A 21077-nucleotide genomic window follows, 5' to 3' on the forward strand; every position below is an offset into this window, starting at 1 on the left:
ACATCTATCTATATCAAAACTCCCTCATCTTGCTATAAAGAGAACCCATTCCTTTGAGGGTAGTGGCTTGGGCTACGTGACCTTCTCCCCTTCCTCTGTTTTGTCTTCTCCTGAACTGAAGACTTAGGCTCCTGGCTCCCAGCCTTTCTTTCCATCCCAAGTTCTATGGAATCCACCCCAAGTTAATGGAATCTGTCATTCTGGCAGATTCCAAAAGCCAACCCCTGGCTTTTCAACTCCCTGACATGTTAATCTCCAATGACCTTCTCCTCCATGCTACTTCAGCCACCCAATGCCACTGCTGAACCCCAAATTTTATACGCCAAATCATGAATTCAAGCTTTCTGCTGGCTACTACCTCCTTTCATCCCAGCTGGCCATAAACATCTTTAACCTCTTTGGAATGTCCAGTCCATTGACCCCTGCATTTTCTCTCAATCTGTTCTGCTTCTCCTTCCCTTTTAATGTATCTGAGATTTCATGATTCACCAGTGATTTATTCAGTAGTTTTTGCTGAGAACCTAAACACACTTCCTTCTTTTTACTGTACACAGATAGCAAAACTCTCTCTAAATGAGCCCAAATACTCCTTTTCTCCATATATGGATAAGAGCAGTCAGGCACAGCTACAGAAGGTCATACAATGGGGCAGGATGACATCACTATAGATTCATTACCACCAGCTTCAAACAGAAGCTCAATGTTACCTATTGTCTACCTCGGTTCTCTGGTGCACTTATTCCCTAACTCCCCATAAGGACTATTTTGAGCCTCCCCTACTCTCTTCAGACGTATGACTGCCACTTACCCACTCACCCTCAGCAGTTAACCTTATCTCCTACCTCAGGAAAACTAGGAATCAGGCAGGAACTCTCCCAGCTTCCCACTATTACACTAAACTTGTACCTGCCCCATTTTTCTTTCTTTTCTTAATAGAGTTTTCCAACCCATGAACAACATATATCCTTCAACTTCTTTGAGGTCTTTAATTTTTTTCAATCAAGTTTTATATAGAAGAGGCCTTATATATCTTTCATTAGATTTATTCTGAGATTTTTTTTTGGTTTTCCCCATCTCTGTCAAACATTTTGAACATATGTAATACAGTTATAAAGATCCTTTTTATGTCCTTTTCTGCTAACTTGAACATCTGTGGGAGTTCTGGATTGTTTTCAATTGATTGATTAAATTGTCTCATTATGAATCACATTTTTCTGCTTCTTTGCAGCTGTAGTAACCCTGGATTGAATGCCAGCCAGCATTGTAACTTTTAACTTGTTGGGTGCTAGATATTTCTGTATTCCTATAAATAATCTAGTGCTTTGCTCTGGGATGCAGTTAGGTAACTTGGATCACACTCTTTGATCCTTTCAGGTCTTGCTTTAATGATTTTCTAGGTTGATCCAGGGTGCTGCTCAGTCTGAGACAGATAATTCCTCACAACTAAGGCAATCCTTTCTAATCCTTACTCTGCCCAATGTTGTGTGAATTATAAGTTTTTCCAGGCTGGCTGGTGAGAACAAGCAATATTCCTAGTCCTGTGTGAGCACTGAACGCCATCCTCTCTAACCCATTTGAATGTGCTTTTCCCAGATTTAAATAATTTTTCCACATACGTGTGTGGACAAGTACTCTGCTGAGTTCTTAAGGGGGACCTTCTGCTCATCTGTAGAGTTTTCTTCTGTCCCATCCTCTGCCCTGCACACTTCGGCCATGTTGGTTTTCACAGACTCTCAGCTTCACCTTCTCCACTGAGGGAGAGGACACTGCCTGGGCGCCCCTTCCTGTGGCAGGGCCCCGAACTCCTTAAGCTAGTAAGCTGTAAGCTAGTAAGCGGAGCTGATTTAGTTTACCTCCTGCTTCTTGGGGATCACTGTCCTGCATTGTCTGGTGTCCAGTGTCTTGAAATCCACCATTTTATTTCTGGGCTTAGAAGACAAATAAGTCCTTTTCCCAATTAAAAAATGGGAAAAGGACTTGAACAGACACTTCTCCAAGGAGGACATACAGAACATCCAGAGACACATGAAAAGATGCTCAATATCGATAGCTATCAGAGAGTTGCAAATTAAAACCACAATGAGATACCACTTTACACCGGTCAGAATGGCCATCATAAACAAAGCAACAAACAACAAATGTTGGAGAGGTTGTGGGGAAAAGGGGACCCCAGTTTACTGTTGGTGGGAATGCAGACTGGTACAACCATTATGGAAAACAGTATGGAATTTTCTAAGAAAACTAAAAATGGACCTGCCTTATGACCCAGGAATTCCACTGCTGGTATTATATCCTAAGAACCCTAAAACACCAATCCAAAGGAACCTATGCACCCCAATGTTCATAGCAGCACAATTTATAATAGCCAAGAGGTGGAAGCAACCTAGGTGCCCATCAGTAAATGGATGGATCAAAAAATTACGGTACATATACACAATGGAATTCTATGCAGCAGAAAGAAAGAAGGAGCTCCTACCCTTTGCAACAGCTTGGATGGAACTGGAAAGTATTACGCTGAGTGAAATAAGCCAGGTGTTGAAAGACAAATACCATATGATCTCACCTTTAACAGGAAACTAAACAACAAAACAAACAAGCAAGCAAAATAAAAGCAATGACACTGAAATAGAGAACAGGGGGACAGTGACCAGAGTGGAGAGGGGAGGGAATTTCAGGGGAAAAGGGGAAGGATTTACAGGAACTAGTAAAAAGGACACATGGACAACAACTAAAGGAGGTAGAAATGGGAGGGAGGTGGGGGGCATGGGAGGTGGGCTGGGATGGGAGTAAAAGACAGAATACTGTAGTTGAAAAATAATTAAATTTAAAAAAAAAGAAATCCACCATTTTACGTTATGTTGTATATTTTTGGTTTTGTCACTGTTTCAGGTGGGAGGGTGAATCTGATATCTGTTTTCCTATCACGACCAGAAGCAGAAGTCTCTTTTAATTCTATTTTCACGGCATTTAAAAAATCAATTGTATTGAGTCACAGGTCATGAATATTCATGTACAAAATTTAAGTTTACAGTTTGGCGTGTGTTGACACCATGTAAACATCGCACGATCAAGATACAAAATATCTGCAACACCTCTCAGAAGGCTCTCTCACTCCCTTTCCCAATCTATTCTTCTTCCCCTCACCCTTCAAAAGTCAATGACCTGATTTCTGTACTCTAGATTAACTGTCTCTTTCAAAACTTTGCCATATGTTCCTTTTCATATCTGGCTTCCTTCCCTCAGCAAAATGCTTTTGAACTTCCTTGTATTCCTACTTTATTCCTTTTTATTGCTGAATAGGATTTCAGTGTCTGAACACACCATAGTTTACTTATCCATTTACCCACTGACTGACATTCCAGTTTTTCCCATTTGGAGCTACTATGAACAAAGTTCTATCAATATTCACACACAAGTCATTCTGTGGACACAGGTTTTCATCTCTCTTGGGGAAATCACTAGGAATGAAACTGCTGAACCATATGGTAAGTATATGTTTAACTTTTGAGAAACTGGACAAACTTTCTCTGAAGTGGTTGCACCATTTTATGTTTTGATGAGCAACATATGAGTTTATCAGTTATTCTATACTCTTGCCAACACTTGATACTGCCAGTGTTTTTTATTTTAGCTAATCTACTACAAGTAGAGTTTGTACATATTCTATATATGTAGTAGAATATTACTGTAGTTTTAACTTGCACTTACCAAATGACTAATGATACTGAGTATATTTACATGTACATTGGCTATTTGATTATGATCTTTTGTGAAATATCTGTTCAATTAAAATTTTGTCAGTTTTTAATTAAGCTGTTTATCTAATTTGCTTGCCCCATCAATTATTGAAAGAGTATAAAAATTTTTATCTATGCTTGTGAATTTATGATGTCTTTACTTAATTTTATCAGCTTTTCCTTCATGTATGTGAAAACTTACTAGGAAAAAATACATGTATAATCACTGTGTTTTCTTGATGAAGTGACCTTTTTATGATTATGAAATGTCTATCTCTGAGATGTCACTATCTCTGGAAACACTCTTTGTACAGAAGTTTATTTTATATATTTGGTGTTACTATATTTACCCCATCCTTTCATTTTTAATCTATGTTTTTGCATTTACAGTTCTATTAAGTCTGAAAACTTACGCTTTTTAATTAAAATGCTGTGTCCATTTTCACTTAGTGCAATTATTGATATGGTTGGCTTCAGGTCTACCATTTTGACATTGATATTTTGTTTATCCCATAGGTTCCTTATTCCTTTCCTACAGAGAACTGAAAACCATTACTATTTAGAATTCCACTTCATGTTTTATTTTGTCATTTAAGATACCACTTTATTTTTTAATCACTGCTCTAGAGAGTATCATATGCATCTTTAATTTATTAAGTCTACCATTAATTCACATTATGTTATTTCACATATAATGTAAGAACTTTACAATAGTAAAGTTCTAATTGGCTCCCCTCTGTCTTTTGTGCTACTGTCATGTAGTTTACTTTTGCATGTTATAGTTCCCATAAAACTATGATATTACAGGAAATCCTCACTTGATATCACCAATAGGCTCTTGGAACTGCAGTAAAATGATATATAACAAAATCAATTTTACCAAAGATGAATTGATATAAACGAGAGTTAAGTTCCTACGGCATCTCATCAATGTTGTAATGAAATGACATTGAACGAAACATCATGCGAGAACCAGCTGTATTTTCACTTTAAATGATTACCTTTTAAAGAAATGCAGAAATGAGGATAATTCTATCTTTACCATGTGCCTACTGTTTTTGGCACTCTTTATTTTTTAATGTATATTTAAGTTTCTATCTGGTATTTTCTTTAGCCTGAAGAACTTCCTTTAATATATCTTGTAGTATAGATTTGCTGGTGACCAATTCTCTTGGCTTCTGACTAAAAATTTCCCAATTTTACTTCTTAAAGAAGTTTTCTTTTTGGCTGAATACTAGTTTTTTCTTTCAGCTTTTTAAAGATGCTATTTCACTGTCTTATGGGTTGCACTATTTCTTAAAATAAGTCACTGAATAATCTTATTATTTTCTCCCAGTGTATAATTGCCTTTTCCCCACTGGTTTCTTTTAAAATGCTGTATTTTTAATTTCAGTAATTTGAATTTGATGTGTCTAGGTGTGCTCTTGTTTTTTTACTGCTTGGGCTTTGTTAAGCTTCATAGATTTGTGAATTTGTACTTTTCATAACATTTGTGACATTTCTAGTGCTTATTTCTTTAAAAATTGTTTTTTCTTTTTCATCTTCTACTTCTGGGACTCCAATTTCACATATACAAGACTGCTTATTATTGTCCTAGAGATCAGAAAGTCTTCACTAATTTTTCTCCCTGGAGTTTCCAACCTGCTAGTTATTTCGGATATTGTGTCATTTCTACTTCTCTCCTGAGAACTGTCACCCGTTCTTTCATTAGTCATCCTTTCCTTCTATCCCTTGAACAGGCTGACAGTAGCAATTTCTAAGTCTTTGCTTGCTCACTGAAACACTTTTGTCACCTCTCAATTGTTTGTTTATGGATTATATTTTCCCATTTCCTTTCACATCTTACAGTTTTAATGATATGGGAAAACATTTGGGGAATATCTAGATTTTGGTGTCTTCCTTTAATGGGTGCTGACTTCTGTTTCAGCAGGAGTTTGACTAACTGGCCACTTGGCCTGATGCTTCTGCAGCTTGTTTGGAAGACCTGTTAGGGCAGGTTTAGAGTGACTCCTGCCCTGGGGGTAGAGCACCTGCACCCCTACTGCCTTGCGTCTGTGAGGCCTCAAATGAATCTCCAGTGGACTCATCAAGGTCAGTCTTCTCCATCTGGTCAGAACTCCTCTGTCCACTAGCACTGTGAGGTTCTCACCTGGCACCTAGCAACTTAGTACATGATCACATATTTAAGAGAATCCCTGTTTAGATTTCCGGAGCCCCTTCTCTGAACGCCTCTCTCCAATACTGCACCCTGAAAATTACAGCTGTCTCAGCAGCCCAAGCTCTGCTCTTCGTCTCTTCAGCAGACAGACCACTGTCGCTGTGGGGCCCTGTCCCACAATTCTGAGAGTGTCTGGGCAGGACGACAGGACAATTGTGGGGACACTTCATGTGTTTCTTTTCTCTTTGGGATCCAATCCTGTGCTGCCTGTTTCCATCTTATGAGGGAAAAAACTTCTTCATATATTTTGGCCAGTTTTACAGTTGTTTGTGGTGAAAGGTTCACTCACACCATTACCGTGTTGTGGCTGAGTGTGGGTCAGAACAGTCCTACACTGGTCTTCCCACCCAGACTCAGTGCCCACCCAGTCCATTCACACTGCTTCAGCCAGAGTGATTTTTACATGCAGATTTTTCCAGAATTTTACTGAGAAAATGTTCAAACATTCATAAAAGTAGAAAGGACTAACAGTGAACACCCAAATGCCTACCACTTAGATTCCACAATGAACATTTTCTACATTTTCTTTATCACCTATCTATTCAACTGTCTATCCATCTGCAAAGTTGTCTTATTTTAAAGCTTTTAAAGGTAAGCTGAAGACATCAGAACACAAAGTAATTTTTATATAACACAATTATAAATCATATTAATTCTTGCTTAAAATTCAGCAGTGGATTCCCTTACTCTTTAGCTAACAACCTAAGTCTGTGACACGGTCTAGAAGGACCTTCGTGATCTGGCCTCTGCTGATCAGCCGTCTTCTTTTCTCTTGCCTCCGCCCCCTGCCCCCTGGCTGCCCGCCACCCTGGCCTTGCTCGGTTTCTCCAGTGTCCTCTGTTCCTTCCTGGTGCAGTGTGGCCTCCGTATGGGCTTTTCGTCTGATTGGAACTCTCCCCCCCAGCCTCTTCTCCCACCTAGCCTGGCCATGATGGCTATTCATTCATCCTTCTCTTCCTCCAGGATACTTCCCCTCACGCCGTAGACATCAGTTGTGCCTGTTAAACATTCGCACAGAACCATGTAACTGCCTTTCCAAAAATTTATAGAAGTTAGCAGTTTTGGTCTCCCCCCATTAGATACATGCTTCATGAAAATAAGAACTCTGTTTGTCTCACCACTGCAGCCCTAAAACCTAGTACAGAGCTTGGCAAATACACTACCACTGGGCAGGCACTTGAAAAATATCATTAAATGAATTAATTCAAGCCATGTTTTTAAGAAGTCTAAGACAAAGAAATGTTATCTAAAAATTTTTTCTGTCTCTTATTAGTCTGTTTTAGTGGAGGAGGAAAAAAAACTGGTATAAGGCTGATACTAGTACAGCATCTTAGAGACCTTCATCAAGTATGTTTCTCACAAGAAGTCAAATTATTAAACTCATAAATAACCCTTCTGTTGTAAAAGTGATAGCAACTGTTAACACGACCCATCGAAAAGGGAACACAGGAAAGTTATGGCTTTAATTTCAACCATTAAAGTACTGGTGGCTTTATGAAGAAGAGCTGGGCCTGTGCATGAAAGCAATGCAATGAATTCTCTTCTCCTAGGACCTGGGATCAACAGATTAAACAGCCTTCCCTGCAACACGGAGGCCCTGAACCACCTCTCCCCATCTCCTGAACTGTACATCCACCAGCCAGAGTGCAGTGGAGGGGAGGCTGCTGATGGAGCAGCTGCTCAGCACAAGGCTCTCCACCAGCAAAATGGGTGCCCAGGAGGGCACATGTGGCCAGAGGTGCCTTCTGGATTCTCAGAGGTCTGTGCTAAGATTTTTAAAGAAGAACTCGTCAGGGACAGATGATAGCCACAGCTGACAAGTGAGAGAGCTCTACTGAATCTGTTGCTAGTGCCTGGCTGCTGTCCACTGCTGTTGCCAGGGAAACAGACGTCAGCTTGATGGAAACAAGGATCAGCGAAAACTTTCACTTACCTCGTTTCCACTGATCCCAACAGCCATTTCTATAGAAACAGTAGCTGCGAGCCAGCGGCAGAGAGGTTACCACTCACTTGTTAATGTCAGATGTGGCTACCAGACTGTGCACTTCAGGTACCATAGTACCAACAGCACCAGGATCCAGCTGTCAGCTACCCCCGACAGCCTCTTAACTCTGCAACAAGAAAGTTCAGTGTTTAAAAGTACATATACATGTTTCACTTGGTTCTTTATTTGAGAAAGGAAATTCAGCATTCTTCCATTTGAAGCCAAAGCGGGGCTTAACTTCTTGTTCTAACAAAGCCAAACCATGTGAAGTTACTAAAGGGCCGTGGGTCTCTCCCTCAGCATTCCACCCCACTCGCAACACTGCTTCCAAGTTCAAGAAAAGAGACATCCAACACTGTGGACTAGTCTTTTGCATAGTAGCCTAGACAAGCCAAAGACAGGTCCAGCTAAAATTTGGGAAGTATTTTGCTTTATGTGATTATTAAGGGTGCCTTTTTCTGGAATTCTGGCCACCTGATCATCACTAATTACAATAATTTTTTTATTGTAAGAACTATCTACAAAGAACCCTCCACCATTTCTTTGGGTTTTTTTAGTCTGCTGGTCAAGATACAAAATTACCTCATGAACTCAGTAGGATTTTATTCTGTAATACTGCGGTAACAGGCCATACCGATGGCCCTGTTACCCCATTACCTAACAGTATGTCTTTCAATGTTGTGAGCAACTTGTTTACTCTTTTAAGATGAAAGTATGGCAGAGGAGTGTGTACAGGAACAAATTCTGCTGTGCCTTTTCTATCAGCAGAGGTAAAGTATTGAATGAGAGCAAAATCCAATCCCAGTCATGAATAATTTATAACAGTGCCTATTCCCAGAGGGTATGTTGCCACTCAGAAAACATTCGCAAGCAATACAACCACCATCTACTCTGATATATTTTGCCTTCTTGCCAATATCCAAGGGGAAGAAATCAGAGAAAGTCTCTGACTCACCATGGCTCATAATGGTTTGAATTTAAATGGACCAGGGTACAGATCACAATGCCCAAACCTGTTCCTGTTCTGCAGAGTCTGAAACAATACAACTAACAGTCTCGCCGCCACCACGACCTTCCCTCTCCATTCTCCACGTGCCAGCAGCTGCATGAGGAAAGCAGCCGGGCCTGAGTCTCTGTGCAGGCCCTGGCATCGGGTGCAACCAGACCGGTGTCAGAAGGATGCAACAGTGAGAGTCAGACCATCACCTGGTCTGAAAAGGGCTCTTCCATAATGCTTCACCCACCTCAATCCAATCCCTTCAAAATGGCTAAACAAGCCTCTAGTAATATAAAATTGGATTAATGACTTAAAAAGATAACCAGTGACCTGGCAGATGTGCAACTTATTGGGACACAAAGACACAAACTGATTTAGAGCTGAATGATTTTGAATTTGTAGGCATGGGCTGGGTCTACATTCAATCCTAAGTCACAAAATCTGGTTTACAAAAAGCATTTATCTTCTAACAACACTACTTAAGGACTACTTAAGAAAGGAGGTGTTTCAAATATTTTTTCATAAGATGCTGGCAACACCAAAGCTTTGGATTCATAGGTGAATTACAAATGATTTTAATCTATTCTTTAAATAGGCCCTGCAGGTGGTTTAGGAAGTAATAACCCTTAGTACTCACTGGCTACATCACCACATATACAAGCGTGCATGTAATAAAACATTTAAAAGTAAAACTTTACTTTTCACTAACACAGACCTACTACTACTAACTATTAGCCAATAACTATTCATTGGTTTAAAGGAACTGAGTTGATTACATTTTCCTTTGCATCAAGCCCCATCTTATATACTCTTACTTGAGCCTTCCTAATACAATGACCAGGAACTCGACACTTTTTCTCATTGATTCCTCATCCAACTCTACACAATTGGTATTATCAGTTGCATTTTATAGACAAAAAAAAAAAAGTGAGACTCAAAGAGATAATTTGCCCCAAGTCTCATGTGCTAAAATGTAGAGCAAAGATGCAAATCTTGGGGATCTGACTCTAAAGCTGGTGTGTTTAACCACTGTGTTACAGAAATGCCATTACCCCCAATTTATGCCCCCACAAATCACTGTCAGAAAGAACGTCAAATGCAATGATTCAGAGCTGCATAATCCTTTATAGCTGACACAGCACCTCCACAGCCTCCTCTTTGAGGGCACAGAACACAGCATTAACATGTGCACCAAGTACACTTCTCCAGCCACTTGCAGGGCAATTCAGAAAATGGTACACTTTAAATACTTTCCAAAGTACCCCTTTGGCTATTTCCACTTCACCCAGGTAGGAGGTTCATAGATTTAATATACAGATACAATAAATGAGTAAAATCCTTTGTATATTTTTGAGGCACTTCTACATTCATTAAGTGAGTTTTTTAAAGATTTTATTTATTTTTAGGGAGAGGGGAAAAGAGGGAGAAAGAGAGGAAGAGAAACATCAATGTGAGAGAGAAACATCAATCAGTTGCCTCTCACAGGCCTCCAACCTGAGACCTGGCCCGCAACCCAAGCATATACCCTACCCTGGAATCAAACCGGTGACCTTCCAGCTCACAGGACAAGGCCCAACGCACTGAGCCACACCAGTCATGGCCATTACCTGATTTAAAGGCAGCCACCCTGTGGGGGAGGCGGATGCTGGGATCATCCCTGTTTGAGAGATGAGGAGACTAGGGCTCAGGGCTGCTAGTCGAAGTCCCAGAGCTAGTGTGTGACACTGGCTGGACCAGAACCCAGGTATTGTAGCTCCCTCTTCACTTCCCAGTCCCATCTTCGGGGTGTGAACCCCACCACTGAGCACTACTCTAGCTTATGGCAGGTGTGCCCAGCATCAGGTAGGTCCTGCAGGTAAAGAACTGAGCCCACTGCCCAGGACGCCCCCTTCCCCCGGACACCTGGCAGGGATTCTAAAGAAACAAAGCACTGAAACACTAACATGCTGTCTTATTTTTACCTATTCACTGACATAAACCTCAACAGAGGCAAGGAGTTAAGTGAACAATTTCAAAAGTGAAAAATCATCAAGCTTCTAAAAAGCCAGCATGACAGGAGGCGTAACCTGTCTGAACTGAAGATTTAAATGACACATTCTTTCTGATCGCTGGTCATAATGGGACCATCTCTTCAATGACAAGTTAATGTGAAACCGCAACTGAGTCACTGACACTCTCGGCCCCTCCCACAGAACACTACGGTCAGAGATGAAGGTCTCCCTCTGTGTTCCGCTCGGCTGCGCAGGGCGGGTGCTTGTACGCTTCATACTCACCTTGAGAAAAGGGGTCTGTTGTAACACCAAAGACTTTCCCAGAACATCAATCTTAGCATGCTTTAAAAACGCACAGCGAATCAAGTGGCAGCCTAAAGTCGGTTCGGGAACCCAGTAGGATGGCATGGCCACATAAAGAGAAGGAGCCGAGGAGCAGAAACAAATCATTTCCCAGTGGTTAACAGACTTAAAGACACGTATTATCATTTCACAGTTCTTCATCAGAAGACTACGGTGTGGTCTTAAACTTCTAAAACAGGAGGCTTTTATTTCAGTGCTTTTGGGACGATGTTTCTATCAATCAGATGGTCCCTAAGGGACTTTGCAATGTAAGTTTTCTTCCTTGTAACATTTATATTCTTATGGTTTTGTTATCCCTCTAATGTTCCATAAAAACACTGTGAAGAACCCTAAGATTAAAATGCAAATATTTTAAATTTGCTTTAACAAGATGAATACACATGACACATTTTGATCTTTGGTTGCTTTCAGGGAAAGCCCAGGGGGAGTAGGTACCTGGCAGAGAAGCCCAGGTAATTGCGAGCGTAGGTGGGAGCATCCAGCTCCTCCTAAGTTTCTCGAGTGGATAACTTATCATCCTTTGAAATCTGGCTCACAGCCCTGGCTGGGTAGCTCAGTTGGTTAGAGTGCTGTCTTGATATGCCAAGGTTGCAAGTTCAATCTCCAGTCAGGGCACATACAAGAAGCAACCAATCAATGCATAAATAAATGAAACAACAAATCAATATTTCTCTTTCTCTCAAATCAATAAATAAAATTTTTTAAAAAGATCTAGCTCCCAGCCCCTGGGTCTACACCTCAACCCCGGCTTTGCCTTCCTGCACCACAGCAGTCTGTCCCAGCAGGCGATGACTGAGCCCTGGGTCTTCGTCTGCGTCTTACACATCCTGGTACCCCGTCCTCTGGCCCAGAGCCCGGCACGCGGCCAAACTCGGGAAACGTTGGCCAACTTAGTCAACACGGGGGAAAGGCTCTGCCTCACAGCGTGGTTCTTACTTTACACAAAATACCCCTCAGCGTTTCCCACCGCAGTGGCCTTCCGGGCTGAGCAGAGTCCAATGCAGCCCATGGGGACGTGCCCTGACCGTGAAAATCACCAGAAAGTCTTAGATTTTACTTTTAAAATTCACATGTCATTTGCATTCTCCTTCATAAAAGTTCTAGTTTTATTTTGATACAAAAATGTTTTTAGATTACTTGTAAATTAGATTATTTCCCCCCAAATATAGTTCAGCAAACTGGCTGTTCCATGCAGCTGTGTGCCTCTTTATCCCCACCCCCGATTTGGAAACCCCCCCGGGGGGTGCATATTTAATGCCCGCCATTCTAATGAGGAGCCCCTCCCTCCCATTGTCTCCTCCTCTCCGTTTTGAGCTGCCACATCATGCCAGGGCGGCGGTGCCTGCTCTTCGAAGCTCGGAGATAAGGCATGTCACCGGCACTGTTAAAATTAGTGGTTTCCATGGCCTCAGTCGGTTTGGTTGGGTTTAGGAGACATGAGATGCCAAGGAATTCACAACAGAATTGCTGTTAACTTTGTACAGGCTGTTCCTGAGGCAAAATTAAGCACCATGCTATTTCCCCAGGGATAAATTCCATCCTTACAATCCCAACACCAACCTGAGGCCAAAGGAGGGTCATTAGGAGGCAGGCACTTTTAAAGTTTTAAGTGGAAGAACAGGGGGCTTGAGGAGACACTTCTCTGTAGAAGGAAGCTTTCTTTGGTAGGGGGTAGAGGACTGGTACGCTGCCACACCCCACCCCCCACCCCGCCACTCCTCTCACTGTGGGGCACAGCCCTTGGGGCCATTTCTAGATGAGCCTTCACATGAGCCACACTCAATCAAGGAGAATTCCAAAATCCTTCCCCCCTGAAAACAGGCAGGGGGTTACAAGAAGGATGAAAAAAAGGCAGCAGAGAGGGAACACGGACTCAGCTGTCTGCTCTGGAAAAGGCAGTGCTGTGAAAAATACAATAAAGGTCTCTGCATGGACTCAGCGTTATATGAAGACATCACTTCTCTAAGATACAAGCTTGACAAGCTCCGAAACAGGAAGATAAAGTGAGTGACTCGAAGAAGATAAACTCACTTGGAAACAAGTCCACCAACAGTATTTCCTGAGGACGTTTGGGCTCAGTGAGGAAAAGAGGCAAACGGAGGCTCTGGGAAGACAGGCACCTCCGGGGGCCCCCAGTCGCACTCCGGCACCCCCCTCCCCACACCTCCACCAACAGTTACGCTCTCCCAGCTGGAGCTGCTTCTGAAAGCGCCTAGACAGTCCTGGCTCCCTACCCTGGCGTATGTGCTCCCCTTTCTAGGGCAACTGCGGGGTGGTGAGGATGCACGGCTGCCCTGAGGGGCTCTGGGGCAACCACCACAGGCAGGGCAGAGCCCAGACACCCCAGAAGTCCCCTTCCTGAGCCAGCCTCCCCCAGGCCCTCTCTACAGAGGGTCAATCACAGACCTGAGGTGGTAAACAAAATGTAATTCCAAAAATGGGGACTGAGTGACAAGGACTACGATAAGACTAAAAGACATATATATGTCCAAAAGCTGATTATTACTCTGCATTAAAGAAAGATTCTACCAGTTAAGATTAAAAATGTATTAGAGGAAAAATCCTCAGCGGAACAGAGGCAGGAAACCAAGCTAATAAATGATCCCAATCTGAAGGATGCAGGATTTTGAAATTTGTTCAGTATTTATGTGCTAATCGAGACTTCTTCCTCCTTCACAATAAAATCAGAAACACCCTGGAAATATACATTATTTCAAAGGGCCAGGTTATGTACCAATGTGAATAAAACCATAAAAGATGCTCATTCCTGGGGAAGACCAGGACTGGGACTCTTTTTCCTCACTACTAATCCACTTCTGCACATCAGCAAATGAACATAACTGGCTTCAGGGGAACGTTTCATCAAATTCGTAGTGGTTGACAAGCATCAGAAACACAGACTCTCACAGACAGATACAGGCAGAAAGAATCACAGTTCAATCCAAAAGCAACACACAGAGGGGGCACCAGAGTCCACACGCATGCAGAGGAGCCACAGGGCAGCTGGGGGACACGCAGAGCCACCTCACACGGGGCAGAATGTGCAACATGGATCCAACTGCTTACCCACTAAGAACACCAAGAACCAGGTTAAGGACGAAAAATGAGCCAAGGATTATCAGACTAACAAAATACACCCATGGCCACTCCCATCCTATCGCATCATTTACCTGTAAAATGTAAGGAGATCAGTTATCAGTTATCTATTTACTAAAGAGCGGAGCCCCAGGAGCAGCTGCCAGACCACTGGGGCTTTGATGGAAGATTAGCGCTCCCAGGAAGGAGACCCCACCTCGGGCCTTTCATTTTTTTGTCTTCAAATAAGGACAAGTCCTGTTGTTGAATTCTGTGGCCGACAAAAAGCTGGCCAGGACCAGCTCATTTACCTACTGTTTTGTACCAATTAATCTGCATTATATATTTGGATCCAGACCAATAAAGCAATTACAAATGTTATCTCATTTTAGAATAGACAAAAAGACAAGCAACGAAAATTATTTAAATCCCAAGCAACAACACTGATTAATTTCTGGTCAATAACGACTCTATAGGTTTCTTTCTTAACAGCTGGTGAAGTTCCAGGAAACATGGTGATTCGGGAAGCCTCTGCGGGAAAGAAAGCATCTTGGAGGGCGTGCAGAGCGCTTGGCACCCACCCGGCGGCCCCCATCTAGCAAAGCCTGTGTGGTCTTGGCAACTGTCCTCGGGACTCTGCTTTCAAGATGAAAGAGGTGTAGCTTACCCGCTCAATACACCAAGTACAAGATTTAGTACGAAAAATGACCCAAAGATGACGAGACTGACAAAATACACCCAGGGCAATTCAAATCCCATAGCATCATTCATCTGTAAGAAATAAGATGGTCTCACAGGAGCGGGTTAATAAGAAAATCTAGTAAGGAGAGAGGATCACATTAGAGACAGCATTCTATACATTTAACGAAACATTTACTTAAATTCAAATCGGAGACAACAGTAGCCAAAACATATTCATTCTATGTTCCCAACATGTGCATGTACACACACACACAGTCATCACAGCTCTCAGGGCAAATAAGAGCTAACTTTGGCCACCAGTAGGGAAATCAGCTGGGATGTGGGCTCTTCCTCACAAGGAAGCTGCCTTGATAAGGGATTTTTCAGAAAAGGTCTTGGCAGAGGACAAAACTAGTGCTTAGCTGAAAACTATTTTCTCTAACCAAGTTGTTAGTACTATTTTTGCTTTTAAAATTTGTGATGGTGGAAAAGTCTTACAGAGATAAATTGGCAACATTGGACTCTATAAATTCAATTCTTAAAAAAAAAAACCTAAAATAATAACTTCCCATTGGAAGTCAAGCTCTCCAAGGAGACCTAACCTAACCTAAATCCGGATGACCCTCAATCAGTAAGTGCAAGCACAGCTAAACTAATGCAAAGTAGACAAGTGTTCAGAAGTCAGCTAGCTGACTTATACTCAAGGGCGCCCTTGGGAATGAGATATTTATGACCGCACCACAGGAAGGACCCAGGGGAAGGAAAAAGCCCTTATCCCCCACACCTTTCTTGGACCTAGATGAAGCTGGCTTCGGCTTGGCTTCAGCTGTGAGCTGACTAGCCAGTCTGGAGGAATCCCTTCCCCTACTTGTGGGATAAGCTGAAACAAGGCAGTCAGATATGGCCTCCCTGACAGGCGCAGGAGAGACCTGGTCAGGAGCGGCTTTCATGCCAGAGCAAACAGGGGCTTCAAGGTCCATGCTGGATGGGACTTTCCAACAGCGCAGGTCACTGTCAAACTGGGCGAACGTTTCTCCCAGGAAGGAGACGTGAAGGATCAGTCGGGGACAGAATGAATGACTCCAGGCCTGGCTGGGCAGGAACTATACATAATCTGGGCGGATTTGTGGCTTGTGCCTCACAGGCGCAAGCCCTTAGCCTTTAAGCATGTGCTTTCCTCCGTGTTGTGTGGCTCCAGGTTTTAGCTTTACAGAATGAGGCTCATGCATTTCAGTTTGCCTCATGCAGAAGCCACACAGGAAACAAAAAAAAAAAAGAAAGAAAGAAAAACCATTCAAAAGACCACCTAACATCTGTTGCTGAAGTCTAAGGAAAGAGCATTAAATCCCTTATGAAACACCTGTTTTGGCCACATGAAAACTGATGTGCTTAATAGAACTCGTATCAGTCTGCACATCTTACATTGGCAATCAGAGTAATGAATGAGCCAAGGCCATGGCTGCAACTGTTGATCTAATTAAGCTGGATAAACTAATTTTGGCAGGAAGGCAGAGGGTAATTCTTCCAAAGCAACTACACCCCCAAACTGACTTAAAAACCCGTGTGTGGAGGACAAGAAACAGGCTGCCTGGTGTAGTGGCCACAGCCCAGCCAGGAGTCAGGACCTTCCACAGGGACCTCTCTGTCGGAACAGATGGGTGTGTGACAAGGGAGAGCAAGCTCACAGGCTAGGAGATAAATGTTCAGGTGCAGGACTCCCACCAGGAGACCTCACTTTTCTACACCTCTGCAAAGGCAGTGGGCTGAGGAAAGGCTAGAGCCAAACAAAGGCCACAGGAGACTTTCTCTAAATCTGTAGAAGTTGGAAAAGAGAAACAGAATTCAAGCTATAAGGGGCAGTCCTTCTCCCAACTAAGCCTTCTCAACCCAGTCTCTTTTCAGAGGCTAGTATTTCTTAGAACTTACCCTATACGAAGGACAAGTTGGAACTGGCAAGCTATCCCCCAAAATACCCACATGAAAAGAGAGACTCTGCTTGGGATTCTGTCTGCACAGTCTTTATCAACAATGGAGAAATTGGCATGAGCTGAAGCATTTCAATTTACATTAATTTTTTAATTTGTATGTCAAAGTCATCATATGGAGTCACCTGGTACCCAGGAAATAATATTCTATTGAGTTTCAGTTTTCTTTTACTTCAAAGGTTGAAATGCATACTTATGTTTCCTTCCAATTAAAGGCCAACCTGAAGCTTTCAGTCTTGTCTAACTGTTGGAAACACTACCAAAACGGGATACTGGTTGTAGCTCCCCTGAGCTCTGAAAAAAAGTACAGAAAGGCAAGCTAGACAGGAATTTCCCAGGGACCGTACCTGGAATGAAGTCAATGATCAACTTGACCATGAGAATATCCTAATAGAGTCTGACAGTTGGCACCTTCATAGGAGCTTGGTGATAAGGAAACAGGCCATAAAAGATTTATATGGCTAGCTCTCTCCTGAAACCAATACTATTTTAATTTCTTCCATTCAAAAACATTTCCTCTGAGTTGAAGGGAAAAAAATGGATTATGTGGTCTTGCTCTGCATCTTATAGACAACAAAATTTAAGAGCAAAGAGTTTCAGGGACCTCCCCAAGGGCACAAACCCAGCCCTATCCCAGCCTCACTGCTGTTTCTTTGCACTACCTCCTTCTGCCTCTGTGGCCAACAAGTACGTGTGGATCAGATACAGCTTAGTGATGTGTACAGAACTCAATTTATAGAAGAGCTCTGCAAAGTAACTTTTTTCCACCAGAAGTTAATAATCCCACTCCCTACACAACCATGTGGTTTTGTTCTAAATCAATCTTTCTGCATATTGGGCCCACCTGTTCTTTCCTTCGCAAGACCAGGCTCTCTTGAGAGCAGAGGTATCAATGAGCTTTTGAACACCGACTGAATGTGACAAGATGCAACACAATCCCTGGCAAGGACTTTGTCCACCACATACAAACACCTGAAGGACTGAGACATTTGCTTGCCGTCAATATTTAAAATCTAATCTTCTTAGTTACCTCTCAAGCTGCTTCCTTAATATCCTAGCCGTGGATAAAGATTGGTATTTAAACATGGGCCATCTCCACTGAGGCAATGGGATTACACACTTGAAGAGTAATAGTAATTAGCACCGGCTGAGCACCTGCCCTGTGCCAGGCACTGTGCTGGGCAAGAATGGCATGTTCTGGAACACAGGATGTTATGATCTGTGGCTTCCAAGCTGACTGTGGCCCAAAACATATTAAGAAGGCAAGGCTTCGTGCCTGGGCTCCTGCCCATCTCCATGATGAGTTACTAAAAGCAATCAACAAACAACTGAAAACAATCTGATGTGTTTCAGAGACTGAGATCTCAGTGAACACTCTGGAAGATGTTACTGAGCTGTCCCCAGGTGTTCTAGAAGGGAAAAAGAGTACTGCATTGCAGTCTAGACCAGGGGTCAACAAACTGACCTGCAGGCCAAACCCACCCTGCCACCTGCTTTTGTATAGCCCTTGAGCTAAAAATGACTTTTACATTTTTAAATGGTTGAAAAAAATCAGAAGAATACTTCAAGACACATGAATATTGTACAATATTCAAACTTCACTGTCCATTAAAAAAGCTTCACTGGAATAGAGTCACCTCGTTTGTCTCCATGTTGTCTGTGGCTGCTTCTAGCAACATGGGCAGGAAGCAGAACCGAGTACTTATGACACAGACGTAATGGTCGCAAGGCCAAATACTTTTATTATCTGGCCCCTTATAAAAGTCTGTACACCTCCATTCTACATCAAGGACCACAATTACTTGCTATAGGACCCTGGGGATGTTCCATGGCTCTCGATATTCCACTGTTTCCATTTTCAACATTGCAGACTTTCTATAAAGGGATACAGACTGGGATAGTGTTGATAAGTTACATGAGTCCTCCATCAGAATAAAGATGCCATGTATTTCATAGACAATATAATTGTTACATTGTCAAATTATTGGCCGTCATATTAACAACAGAGATGAAAATTATTAGGTGATACTTAAAGGTCCCCGGGCCAGCAAGTGGAGACTTGCTTAAGGGTGCGTGTCTTCTCAGCCTTCCTCGCACTCCCAGAGGTTTCACTTGCTTGACAATAGGAAACTGTCATGGGAGGATGTACAGAAATATAACATAAAACACAAAATTGTCCACTAGTCAAGATGTGTTGGATCAGCAATGAACAATTCACCACGACTAGAGAGAACAATGGAGCTGAGAGGAGTCACAGATTTTATTTCTTTAAAAAATCAAAATGTTGTCTGCTGTACTGTTTGGGAGAAGATCAGAGTTTGGGCTGTTTGGGTGATGCTTTTTCTATTTATTAGAAATTTCAAGGGAAGACTGAAAGTGAGACCTCAGCTAATCTAACTAGAAGTTGCAACTTTTTAGATGATAATAGTGAAAACAAACCCTCTACTTAATTTGAGGGTCCCCTTGCATGACCATGGTCTTGGCTCATCCATATAATCTCCTTCCTGTTCCTCCTCACGAAGGGCATTGCCTTACGGACAGAAATGACATGTGCATACTCACACAGACACACACGCGCCCCTGTGACAGTGAGGGAAGGGGGGAAGCAAGATATAACATGTTGGTGATACGTAAACCTTATTACCAAAGTAGACACGCAATTTGGAGATGAAAATAAAAACATACCTTCTTTACAGATAGGGGCACCTACTAAGTGTGGTGTTCACTGGTGAAGGGAAGCAAAAACCTACTTATGACCATTAGACGCTATGTTCTCTGAAGCTACAGAACAATATAGAATCCTGTAAAGTGTCTAAAATTTAGAAGCTACTCTGTCAGAAGCTACTTTTCGATCTGTAGGCCTCCTAACTAGAGACTGCCCACATTCAAGAAGTATTTTATTACAAATTACCTTTTAACAAGTCATTATTGGGATCCTAGTTAATCCCATTTGGACTTGGGCTTAGGCTCAAAATCTGCACATCAGCTGTTTTTCCCAGCCACTCTGTGACATGGAAAATAATTTCTAAACTTTTGTGAGCTTTCTCACATTCTACCAAAGAAACAAACAAACTCAGCTCTGGGAAATGGTGATTAAAATTATGGCAAACCCTTCTGGCGCTGTCAGGAACAAGAGCCAGACCCTAGCCATCAAAACAGTGTCCACTTGTTTTGTCCATCCAACGACACACTGGATGGGTCCCTACTCCATTTCTACCCTCTCTGCTGGAGTTCTCTGGCTCCACAAAGAAAGGAAGAGAGAGAGAGATAAGGGCTTGTGCTAGGCTGATTTATATAATATTGAATATGCAAGGTAATATTATAATAGGGAAAAACCCATTTTGGCTTTAGGGCTGTGCTGAGTTATGGGAAGCATGAAAGGAATGCAATTTATGTTCCCTATCTTCTGTTTGGAATTCTAGTAAAATAACTTGTCTTTTTGCGCAAAAGATCAATTTTAGCTCATTGAAGCCTCTAAACCTGGGAAATAACCCCTGGCTCTCTAACAACTGAATGAGAACAGTCGTGGCCTTCTAGGGTTTGTCCAAAAAGGGACTACTAGGCAGCCCTGGGGAGTGGAGGGGGCCAACATTATGCATCCTGCTGTCTAGGATGGAAACTAAAGCCCTGAGGGGGAGAAGATGAGGAGTCTTGCTGAGTGAAGAGAGGGTCTGCTCCCCTTCCCAAAGAACTGACTTCCAGGGTTTCTTTTTCAGCCAACTCTTCAGTGGCTCTAGCTAATGCAACACTGTTATCCAAAGAAAGAACACTCCACTGACTCTCTCAGCAGAGTCAATAGAGCTTACCCAATAGAGCACGTCTGTCCAGCCCTCCATAGTGATGCACTGAAACACAGTGAGCATAGCAAAGGCAAAGTTATCAAAGTTGGTGATGCCTCCGTTTGGGCCAACCCAGCCACTCCTACACTCTGTGCCGTTGGTACACTGGCGTCCATTCCCTGAGAACGCACACGGCGCCGGGTCCTCTTCAGCTATGATATCTGCAAACAGAGCAAGAAGGCTTCACTACTCAAGAGATGAGCAGCA

The 21077-nt window shown here is 42.5% G+C and overlaps 1 protein-coding gene across 11 annotated transcripts in view; it reads right to left on the reverse strand.

Moving 5' to 3' along the window:
- CACNA1D (calcium voltage-gated channel subunit alpha1 D) overlaps positions 1-21077 on the reverse strand; it is a 313594-nt gene that overhangs the window by 115212 nt on the left and 177305 nt on the right. For 5 of the 11 annotated variants that reach the window (XM_053669278.1, XM_053669277.1, XM_053669276.1 and 2 more), the window contains exons 7-8: positions 20838-21031; positions 14357-14460 (exon numbers count right to left, since the gene is read on the reverse strand). In XM_053669278.1, the coding sequence (XP_053525253.1) occupies positions 14357-14460; positions 20838-21031 (298 nt within the window). Of the gene's footprint in view, positions 1-14356; positions 14461-15032; positions 15137-20837; positions 21032-21077 lie in introns of all 11 variants that reach the window. The other 6 variants (XM_037134649.2, XM_053669279.1, XM_053669281.1 and 3 more) reach the window with 2 other exon arrangements.

Source organism: Artibeus jamaicensis, unplaced genomic scaffold, assembly GCF_021234435.1.
Source record: "Artibeus jamaicensis isolate MK-2021 breed Jamaican fruit bat unplaced genomic scaffold, CSHL_Jam_final contig_519, whole genome shotgun sequence".
NCBI classification, from domain to species: Eukaryota; Metazoa; Chordata; class Mammalia; order Chiroptera; family Phyllostomidae; genus Artibeus; species Artibeus jamaicensis.